The sequence below is a fragment of the Dendropsophus ebraccatus genome, chromosome 8 (assembly GCF_027789765.1).
Source record: "Dendropsophus ebraccatus isolate aDenEbr1 chromosome 8, aDenEbr1.pat, whole genome shotgun sequence".
Classification (NCBI taxonomy): Eukaryota; Metazoa; Chordata; class Amphibia; order Anura; family Hylidae; genus Dendropsophus; species Dendropsophus ebraccatus.
This window is the reverse complement of record NC_091461.1, coordinates 123179250-123191087: the sequence shown is the minus strand read 5'-3', so window position 1 is coordinate 123191087 and position 11838 is coordinate 123179250. Positions and strand designations below refer to the sequence as shown.

Below are 11838 nucleotides of genomic sequence, written 5' to 3'. Positions count from 1 at the left end.
CTGCTCGGGTAACATGGAGGAAGAGAAGAGTCCCAGCACTGCTCGGGTAACATGGAGGAAGAGAGAGTCCCCGCACTGCTCGGGTAACATGGAGGAAGAATCCCCGCACTGCTCGGGTAACATGGAGGAAGAGAAGAGTCCCCGCACTGCTCGGGTAACATGGAGGAAGAGAAGAGTCCCCACACTGCTCGGGTAACATGGAGGAAGAGAAGAGTCCCAGCACTGCTCGGGTAACATGGAGGAAGAGAAGAGTCCCAGCACTGCTCGGGTAACATGGAGGAAGAGAAGAGTCCCAGCACTGCTCGGGGAACAAGGAGTAAGAGAAGAGTCCCAGCACTGCTCGGGTAACAAGAAGGAAGAGTCCCCGCACTGCTCGGGTAACATGGAGGAAGAGAAGAGTCCCCGCACTGCTCGGGTAACATGGAGGAAGAGAAGAGTCCCCGCACTGCTCGGGTAACATGGAGGAAGAGAAGAGTCCCCGCACTGCTCGGGGAACATCTGCAGCACCAGATGCAGCCAGAGGACAGAGAGGGCGCTGTTAGTGGAAAAAGAAAGCTAAAGCTTTGGCTGTCCAGCCATGATGGGAATTGTAGTTCTGCAACAACCGAAGGGGGGCAGATTCCCGATCCCTGCTCTATATAAAACAGTCCAGGGGCTAACTTCTTCATCATAGTCTTTGCTATTTCCATCACAGTCTTTGCTATTTCCATCATAGTCGCCCTATTTCCATCATAGTCGCCCTATTTTCTCCTGCTGCATTTTCTACAATTTTCATAAAACTTAATCCAATATGGTTTTTGCAATTTTTGCATCGTTTCTGAAAATTCATCCAACAATATGTGATGGAGCGATCCCCTAAGGGCCACACAGTCTGACTGCTGAGATCTGGGCTGGAAGGAGATCGATGTGATGTCTGCATTTATAGCAGCCCAGATTTGCATGAAAAACCATCTTCCATTGATATCAATGTGAAATTCCCCGGAGGCTGTTTTTAGCTCTTTCGCAGCCAACACCAAAAGAAGACATTGTGCATAACCCTAAGTGCCTGACTTTTCTGCATGGATTCTCCCATTGCAGTCAATAGGAAATCTAACATCCACAGGGATCTCAGATGTTTATTTTATGCAGAATTTTCCATCTTCATAATTTACCGTGTGAACGAGCCCTAAGGCCAATTATACACAGGCATGTTACAGCCAATTCTCCCCGCCCGACCGCCATCTAATAACCTGAACCAGCAGCATCATTACACCTGCGGTCACACCGGGACATTCAGCAGTAATAGAGGCACCGGGACTCCCCACATTATCTTCATGAGTAACTAACCTATAGCAACTCCAGGGATTGACTGATTGCTACAGACCTGGCAGATAACCCCCCCCCCCCGGGATCAGCTGATCGCCACAGGCCTAGCAGATGAAGCCCCCTCCTCCAGGGATCAGCTGATCGCCACAGGCCTAGCAGATGAAGCCCCCTCCTCCAGGGATCAGCTGATCGCCACAGGCCTAGCAGATGAAGCCCCCTCCTCCAGGGATCAGCTGATCGCCACAGGCCTGGTCGATGAAGCCCCCCCCCATTGATCAGCTGACTGCCCAGGCCCAGCAGATGAAGCGCCCCCTCAGGTGATTAGCACATTGCCCAGGTCTGTGAGATGAAACCCCTCCTCCAGGGATCAGCTGATCACCACAGGCCTGGCAGAAGCAGCGCCCCCCTTAGGTGATCTGATGTCATCACCAGGGCACACTTGGGAACAAACTTGCGTTTCATTCACACACAATATAAAAAGTAAATTATTCATTTGAGTTTTTTCTTTGTAAATAATCACCAATCTCCTGCTTTCCTATGTTTTATTGTTCCCTCAGGGCACAGGACGTCTCCAGATATTTGCAGATATCAGACTGCGGCCGACACCTCTTTAGGCCACAACCGTCACACACGAATACATGGTAGAACCTGGTCCTGTGGGCAGATAGACGTCTGACACTTCTGGGCTTTGTAGTTCATTGCGGTCAGACCAGCTGTAGATTCCCGGGTGGTCGGCGGCCTCGGATTTGTTATTGTGACGCTCAGACAACAGACTAGTTTGTTTTCTCCAGTACAGAACGCACCTCCTCCGGTTTGTAGCCCCAGGGTCCCATGTTGCCCTATAATTAAACCATCGAGTTACTCAATGATTACACAATCTTATAAGCGGTTACGTAACTTCTGGTTACACCGATCATTATCATTCCTATCCATGTCACCTTAACGTGGCGACATGGTACAATCATTTTCATCAAATAGTTTTCTAAGATCCTCACTTTTTAATATCTACAGAGCAGGTGTTTATCGTGTGTACACCAGGGGGAGTATATACGGTGAGCCCTTGCACCTGTGCGTTGCTGTTGCACCTTCTGTTTTTTTATCATTCCTATCCGTCTTGTTATCCTTCATCATTTAAAGCTATAACCGGGTATTTTAGTTCATAATATAAAAGTTTTCCCTTTCTCATGTGGTAACTTGGAGTTGAACGACCAATCAGCCATAACAGTAAAACCACTTGGGTAAAGGTAAGTGTGTCAGGTGTCACACTCTGGGATGATGGCTGCCTTATGCACTGTCACCACTTGGTGTCCCACTCTCCCCTATCTGTTTGTCAAAGCACAGCTGAAGGCTAAGGGTTAACTACTGTTCACTGAGCAATCGCAGGTACCTCACAAACAACCCACCAACTACACATCTTCCCTCTGTTCTCTCCTACACAGCCCCACCAATAGGAGGTTAGACCCGGTCACCCCTATATAAGGATAGTTAGTTCCTGGTGGGAGGTCTTCTTTAGTGTATGGTGGAGAGAACAAGACACCCGAATGTTCCTGCTGCAGTATATACCTGGGCCTGGCCAAGCACCACAGCCCTTGTTGGGAGCTATAGCTAGAGACTTCTTTTATAAGAGATTTTAAGCACAAGATGCAGTGCTAAATCCGCAGGTGGGGTAACCGTCACCTGGGTTAACCTTGTCTAGGCCTGGCATCCTTCTTTAACAGTCAGGACAGTCTACAAAAGTCAAGAGACTGATCCCCAGTAGGACAAAGAGCCTAAGTTGACGTATCGTACTTTGCTCAACTACCTTGGGAAGCCTTGAGGAGTTAGCGTCACCCAGCTGTTCAAGCCTTGGACTCGTAGTACCAAACCTGGCCGCCACTGAGCTGATTTGGCAGAAGACGGTCATCTCTCTACCTTGCTTCTAACCGCGAGTACGAGGATTCTCTACAGTACACTCAGTCACATTCTACGTATCCTGGCAGAGTACTCTACTAAATAGACAAGTTCCCCGAGGCGGCCCCTTATACATCAACTCTTATTCCACGTCACTATCTCCGGCACCGCTGTCACCTCTTTACCACTGTAATCTGTATTGCACTGAAATCTTTACATAAAAGTCACCTTCTGTTAAAGTGCTGGACTCCATGATTGTTTTGTCACCGCACCCACACACTGTGCTCCCTCTTCCAGTTCCTGTGTCTGGGGGTATCACCACTCCTGGCCACCGTGACAAGTGCCCAGAGAAACCACCAGAGGCCACCTGTTTTATATGAGACTAGTTCTGTTTCTGGAAGAAAGTGGCCATTTTTTTCTATACCTGGATAACTACTTTAAAGGGGTACTCCAGCAAAAATCTTTTTATTTTAAATCAACTGGTTTCAAAAGGTTATAGAAATTTGTAAATTCTGTTTAAAAAATCTCCAGTCTTCCAGTACTTATTAGCTGCTGTATGTCCTGCCGGAAGTGGTGTATTCTCTCCAGTCTGACACAGTGCTCTCTGCTGCCACCTCTGTCCATGTCAGGAACTGTCCAGAGCAGGAGAGGTTTTCTATGAGAATTTGTTACTGCTCTAGACAGTTCCTGACATGGACAGAGGTGGCAGCAGAGAGCATTGTGTCAGACTGGAGAGAATACACCACTTCCTGCAGGACATACAGAAGCTGATAAGTACTGGAAGACTGGAGATTTTTGTAATAGAAGTAAATTACAAATATAACTTTCTGAAACCAGTTGATTTGAAAGAAAAAGATTTTTGCTGGAGTACCCCTTTAATGATGATCATTGTAAATCAGAAAGATAAAAGAACGTCCAGCTGTATGACTCTGCAACACCATATATCATGGATGAGGAACCTTCTGCCCTACAGATGTTGCCAAGCTGCAACTCCTATCATGCCCAGATAGCTAAAGCTTTGGCTGCCCGGTCCTGATGGGAGTTGTAGTTTTGTAACAACCCTTTGTTCGCTCGTGCGTGCCGCCGCTATTACCTTATAAATGACTTTTCCCTCCTGCAGAATGTAAAGCCTCTCGGGGAGGGCGGCGTATTTGGCGCTGCACAGATTCTGCATAGTGTCTAATACCACAGGACAAGATGGCTGCTCCTCCAACAGGCGTTTAGCTGCAGCGAGCCGATCCTGGATGCTCTGATGCTTCTTTATGGATATATTGTTTTTTAAAGCCCATTCATCTACAAATAAGAAAAACAAAGACATTATATATGTGAGGTTATCAATGACTCCGCTATGGGGCGACCACGGCTGTCTTTGGAACTGGGGATGATTGTCGAAGACTAGTGTTGAGCAAACTTGCCGAAAATGTGGGTTCGGCAACAATTGTCCGAACCTGAACACTCGGGATTTGACTGTGATTGATGAAGTTTGATGCCACCCTAAGGAGTCCTGTGGACACAACCATAGTCCATAGTCTGTATCCATCTTTCCATCCACCTGTTACGGCTTATTACCGATCCACATGAGAGGAGATTAAGTTAATGACTGTGGGAGGTCTAACTGGTGGAACCCACTATCTCAGGATCGGGGTCGGGAGACTCCCTCTGCAGTGGGGCAGTGAACCCTGTATTTATCTCCAGCGACTCCCATAGACAGTGACTGGAGCCGCGGTGGGCATGTGTCTCTGCCGCTCCATTCTGATTGGAGAATTGGGACCCTGTTGTTGAGATTGCAGGAGGGTTCCAGCAGTCCGACCTCTTGCGATAATATCTTTATCCCCTATGGGATCAGTCTTAGTGGTGGCATTATTCTTTTGAAAATTATTTTCCTAAACAAGTCATTGATAAAGGGGGACCATCATCCTGTGCCATCCTGTGCTGGCGGCGGCCAGCTACAAATTCAAACTCCTGGCAACTCCGTAGCCAGCTGCTAAAGCAAGCGGTATGTGGAATCGCCAGACCTCCCATAGACTTGTATTGCAATATGCTTGCAATGCAAGTCTATGGGAAGTGCATCAATTCTTAGCCGATCTTCCCCATTGCCTATGTGGCCACAATTCACCCCAAAAATACCATCCGTACCTTCTGCGTGAGCTTCATCAATGTAGATAATCAAAAAATCTGCCACAGAGCTGAAATCCTGGACAAGCTTGTTGAACTCGCTAAGCCTGAAGAGGAACGGGGGTCATGTGCAGCTTCCAAATGTCAGCACCAAGGGACGGGGGCCTGAAATAAAAAATATATATATATCATGTTTTCACATATCTTTTCTATTGGGACATATTTCTCTTCCATTTCCATATCTATCCATATGGGTGACCTCACCTTAGAGTATTATCCAATCACATTAAAGGGGTTCTCCAGCGCTACAAAAACATGGCCGCTTTCTTCCAAAGACAGCACGGCTCTTGTCTCCAGGTCAGGTGTGGTTAGCAATTAAGCCTCATTCACTCCAATGAAACCGAGTTACAAAATCTGCACCCAAACTAGAGACCAGAGGGGTGCTGTCTCTAGAAGAAAGCGGCCATGTTTTTGTAGTGCTGGTGATCCATCATGGTGTGTCCCCTTTTCTATGGAGCTCAGATAAGAGTGATCACTAGTAGCATCTCCTGTGGTTTCCATCATTCTGCAGAATAGAATGCGGTTCCAGGTTTTCACCTAAAGTCTGGGAAGCGCCCCATCCCCGGAACTTCGAGACACTATACAGACTGTGCTGGGTGCATCTTACAGGGGGATGGACATTGCATTTAGGACTTGATCATCTAAGCACAAACTTGCAACCCCCCAAATCCTCAATTTGCAGCACAGATCCGTATGACCATACAGCATTCTACCTGCCCAGTATCACCTGCAGAGTATTACTGAGTATTGACGGAACTTTCCAGGCTCCTCCACCAAGTGCCCAAGACGTCTAGAAGAAAAGTTGGCACCAAATGCAAAGTGTTTGGCAAATGGTTAAGCAGATCTATCTCAGGTGCGTCACTGAGGGCTTACCCCACCCTGTTCCTTATTCCTCGCAGGGTATTCCCCTTATAGAAAGGCTGTATATTTATATTACAAGTTCCTGAACTGGCAGCCATTGGAAGCTGGCAACTCTCCTCTTCTCCTCAGGGTATAGTCACACTATAGCTCTGCCCTGGATCTGCAGGTGCCCATTAGCTCCATTATAGTTATCATTGAAGCTAACCTGATGCTTTTTCCAACATTATCGGTTTGCACCATTTTCTCAATCATATTTTTTTGTTTGTTTTTCTGTGATTTTATTTTGTTGGGGTCTTATAAAGCATGTCAGAAACTGTCCAGGGGGGTAACAAAAAGAGTAATATGCAAAAAGTGCCCGTGCGTCCACGCTGCGCTACCCTTGTTTATTTTGGACTATAGAGCACGTGGTTTGGATTTAAGCCAATGAAACCTTGAAGTGTCGTTGCCGACCGCACCCCTGTTGTCACAACTACATCCTGTTTTCATATCAGATGAACTATATGGGATATCCTCATTCTATGCATCCAAAAAAATATCAATATGTAAAAACAAGGTGGATAAATATTATGTTCCATATAGGAAGAAGTCCAGGATCCTTCTCATACAGGTCTAGGAAGCAAATCCAGGTCCAGCAAAGGGTTGTGTATGTAGAACCTCTAAGACCTCAGTACAGAACCTGTCATACATGTGTAGTGTCCCGGTACAGGTGTGACGCTAAGTCTTATGCCACCCAGGTAAAGGGAACTGTGTCAGGTGTCACACAGGGGGATGATGGCTGTCATTCTGCACCGTCACCACTTGGTGTCTCACTCACCCCTGTCTGCTGTAAGCATGGCTGAAGGTTAAAGGGGTATTCCCCTCAAAACTTTTAGTTCGTAAAATGTAGAAGCATACTTACCTACATTCTGTAATATGCTTCTATTATTGTTTTTGCACTATTCCGGAGCTTTCCACACGGATTCTCCCCCTCAGATGAAGGAATCTGCTTCTTTCCAGGTCCACTCCGACACGCTCCTCTCTTTTTCCCCCCTCCAGCCGAGAGGGGATCACATGAACAGTGGGCGGAGTTGGCTAACCAATAAGAGCTAACCCAGCCCATCTTGTAACCCCTGTTGTGCTATTCTTCAGCAGCCTGTCCTTGTCCTGAGCTCAGTTCTATCAGCTCTCCTCCCCGACACAAGTGCCTGGCAACATGGCAGCACCCCCAACAGCAGCTCCCCCACCCCGCTGGCCGCCATACAATCCATCCCCATAGTGTTAACCCCCCCCCAGACACATGCGCTTCACAGCACCAGCTGTAACCAGTGTCACCACCGGGCGACTGCACCCAGCCACCCACCCCTGGGAACAAGCAGCATCCCCAGCAGCTCTTTTCTTCAGCACTGTCCCCACCAATAGGACCCGGTGTCTGTCTTGTCCTCTGGTCAGTAGTGGAGTTGGAGACAGACTAATGGTGGTTTTACACGGAACGATTATCATTTAAATTTGCACGATAACAATCGCATTTGAGTTATAATCGTTCCGTGTAAACATAGCGAACGGTCAAGCGACGAGTGAGAAATCGTTCATTTTGATCTTTCAACATGTTCTCAAATCGTCGTTGAACGTTCTCCAAAAATTCGCAGATCGTTCCGTGTAAACATTCTTTCAATGATTTCACCTATGTGTGAGATAGGCTTAAGCGATTGCAAAACGATCGCATAACGATTTTTCCGTACGATGCATCGTTCCGTCTAAACGCTGATCGTTATAAAAAAAAACATTGTTCATTCAAAATCGTTAATCGTGCGATCGTGCGAATTATCGCTCCGTGTAAAACCACCATAAGACACAGCTACAGTTTTACCTTTAGGCACAAGATGCAGTGCTAAACCCACAGGTAGGGTAACCGTCCTCTGAGCTAACCTGCTGGGATCCTTCTGAAACGTCAGGACAGTCTGTAAAGTTACGGGACTGATCCTCAGGAGGACAAAAAGCCTGAGCCGAAGTATCCTACTGGTAACTGCATAACTTCCTTGGGTAATCTTGAGGAGTGAGCTTCTCCAAATTGTTCAAGCCTGGTACTCGTGCTACCAAACCTTGCAGTCGCTAAGCTGGTTTGGCAAAAGGCGATTTTTTATCTACTCTCTCTTAACGGTGAGCACGAGGATTCTCTATAGAAACACTAAGTCATGATCTACACTATCCCGTCACAGTACCCTTCTACTTAGACAAGGTCCCCAAGACAGTCCCCTACAGAGTCAAGCTACACTTTGTCTTCTACTATTTCCTATCTTAAAGCGAATGTGCCATCAGGTACATTCGCTTTAAGTTTTGCCTATGTATAGAATGGCGCCGGTGCGGGGAAGCTGATGCTGTGGTCCTATTTTTGAACTGCAGCCTGGTTACCATCTATGTTGCTGTTCTATTCACAGGGCCGTGGTGTGAAGCACTAGATGCAGGCCGGCCCACCCTTAGTGGGAGGAAACCCCCTGCTCTCTATGACGCGGCTCCACTAGAATCAATGCCGTGAATAGACTGGCGCCGTACACGGGAACCGGGCTGCAGTTAAAAAAAAGGACCACAGCACCAGCTTCCCCGCGCACACGCTGTTGTGTACATGGGCAATATTTAAAGCGAATATACCTGATGATACATTGCTTTAAGTCCAGCACCACTGTCACCTATACCTGCACCTAGTGAGCTGTTTACCCCTGTAACCTGTATTGCACTGAAATCTTTCTAAGTCAAAGTCATCTTCTGGTTAAGTGCCCGTGTGTCCGAGGGTAACGCCACTCCTGGCTACCGCGACCAGTGCCCCAGAGAAACCACCAGAGCCCACCTGCTGTATACCACCTAAGCACCCGGCCACGGCACATGGACCTGACAGGAACCCGCCATGACTTAGGGGACACTGGCACTGGCCTAATGCTCTGCTTTACATTGAGCTGTATATACAATCAATGATTATATCCATGTAAAGGATCTATATAGGAAGAATAAGATCCCTAAGAGTTCCTGATGCTGGATAAAGTTCCTGGAACTGGAATATAATCCATGCAGACGGCATTTGTAGCGGCTCTGCCATTCATTTGAATGGGATGGAGTTGCAGTGAGCTGTAACGTGGTAAAGTGCTAGGCTGTTAGATCTATGTGTTGGATACACTCAAGGTGCCAATACTGAAGTTAGTTGAACAGTTGATATGACAGTATAGGTCTATGCCCCCCCCCCCCCTCCAGATGATGTTGATGGAGACGGCTTGAGCATGATGGATTTTTAATGTCTGAGCCCTTTGTCCTCAGAGGGATAAGCTGGAGACCTCCATCTAGTATAAGATCTTATAGGCAATGGTGCCCAGATGTATGTAAATGAACTCCTATCCAGAAAGAAGAGAACCACCACTTCCTACAGCTGCCTATAGGGGGCGATAGAGAGGCAGTTCTTTTCCACCTGCAGGAGATCCATGAGTCAGAGTGATTTCATGGGGTTTTTGTTGCAGGTAAGAACTACTTTCACTTCTAGAGAACTAATAGCATTACATAACATGTAATAAGGATCTGGTATAATGACACGCCTGCAGAGACCTGCTCCACCGGGGGAATAGGAGAGAAAAGGGGGAAAACGTAGTGTGAACCCAGCCTTAATGGGTTACTACAAGTATCCTGGGGTTAGAACCCTCAGTGATCTGCTGTAATTTGTGGGGGAACCCAGCGGCAAGGGTTCTAGATCCTTGCAGCCTCATCTTATGGCTTCTTGGGGGGACAATAACGTAGCCCCTCTAAGGACAGGAGCAGGATGAGCCCTCTCCATCTATGTGTTTCCTTACCGTGCAGCACCCCCGCAGGTAAGACTAACAATCCAGATTTATAAACCCAGCCGGCCTTTCAGGCTATGTGCACACACTGGTTTTTAGACCCATTTTGAGTAATAAAAACAAAAGAAGAAGAGTTGGTGCCCGCACCACAAAGTGAACAGTCTTGGAAAATGTTACAGACATTTCTATACTTTTTAATTCAAGGATGTATCCACACATCCAGGATCTGCGGCATGTCTGGACAGTTCCTGACATGGACAGAGGTGGCAGCAGAGAGCACTGTGTCAGACTGGAGAAAACACACCACTTCCTGCAGGACATACAGCAGCTGATAAGGACTGGAACACTAAAGATTTGTAAGTAGAAGGAAATTACCAATCTATATAACTTTCTGAAACCAGTTGATCTGAAAGAAAAAGGTTTTCGCCGGAGTACCCCTTAAAAGAATTTTCATTCAGAGTTCTAAGTATGGCAAAAAAAAGAATACCGAGAGCAAATGAAGCGCCATCTTCCAATGAAACGTATAGCGAAAATAATTTTGCACCCAAAAAAAAGTCAATGTCGCCTTTGCAGTGTGTCTGGAGCAGGGGCGTATACAGCGTGGTGTACCCCTACGTTCTTACCTTGGAAATAATCCCAGATATGGCGCAGCTCTCCGTTCATGTCCACCACTGGCGTATTGGGCGCCGTCTGCCCCAGAAAGGCTTCATCCTCCAAGCGCAGCCACATGATCTGCAGGAGCGACCACAGGAACTTGAAGGTGAAGACGGTGGGCCCCCAGTCTTCGTACTGGAACTTTGGGACGTGGGCTCCGGTCATCTCAAAGCGAGACTTCAGAAGAGACTCCATAGTCTTTGGGGCGAGGAACATGAGGGTCTTACCCACCACCACATAGAGAAAAAGAGAGCAGAAGATGAGCGCCTTCTGCACGCAGCGCACGGCCCGTCTCATCAGCGGGGCCGACATCTCCATTATCAGGGACCCAGCGAGGAACTGCCAGACGGAAACCTCTCACGCTACTTTTTATTAGTGGCTAAACCTGCTTCATGGAGACTGTCCCCTGGGGGAACTATGTGCTGGCAGCCAGCGGAGGAGGCGAGGTGTTTCCTTCTCACACACACCAGATACGCTATGTACATGTGATGAGCCCTTTATTATACTTACTATCACTAGGTCAAAGTGTACCTGCCTGTCATCTGTGTTATGTAACCATGTGGCTGCGGCCCAGGAGCGCCGCACCACACCGCCGCTTATTATGGAACATGATGGACGGGACTTGAGATGAGCGCAAGGCCGGAGGCTGGGGCCATGTCTTTCCGGACTTTCTAGGGCAGCATCCAACTTATTCAGACACCGGTGATCGGACTCGGACCTCCAGCTGAGTCCGGATCTGTACCGAGACTGAAAAGGTGACACAGCTGTGTTGGCTGAGTTGTGTGCTGAGAGATAGAAGAGGTTCAGAAAAGTAGAGAGGAGGATGTTGAGAGAGTCCCAACCCAAGTAATACTGTGCTCTGCCGGAACTTCAGAGGTAGAATAAGTATAATATTTGAGAGTAGAGAGAATACTTGTGCCCGTGTATTGACTTCTTGGTCTTTGCACCACCTATTGCCCACCATTTTTGGGTGACCCGTCCTAGAGGGTGACACAAGCCCCAGACCTTGTAACCTGGCATGAGCAAAGTGGTCAGAGTTCTCTGATTACACCCACGCTGCGAGATAGAGTGCTTAGGCTTCTAGCAACTTTGCTCTATCCGAATCAGTTCCTTTACTTCTTGTGGATACTGTCCTGCACTGTGTTGCGATGTCCACTGC

The 11838-nt window shown here is 47.6% G+C and overlaps 1 protein-coding gene across 1 annotated transcript; it reads right to left on the bottom strand.

Moving 5' to 3' along the window:
• Positions 1-1833: 1833 nt before the first annotated feature.
• On the bottom strand, positions 1834-11150 carry DIO1 (iodothyronine deiodinase 1). Its single transcript, XM_069979515.1, has 4 exons — positions 10649-11150; positions 5332-5475; positions 4289-4488; positions 1834-2144 (listed from the first exon to the last, which is right to left on the bottom strand). The coding sequence occupies exons 1-4, from the start codon at positions 10995-10997 to the stop codon at positions 2079-2081; spliced, it is 759 nt and encodes a 252-aa protein (XP_069835616.1). The 5' UTR covers positions 10998-11150; the 3' UTR covers positions 1834-2078.
• Between the last annotated feature and the right edge of the window lie 688 nt (positions 11151-11838).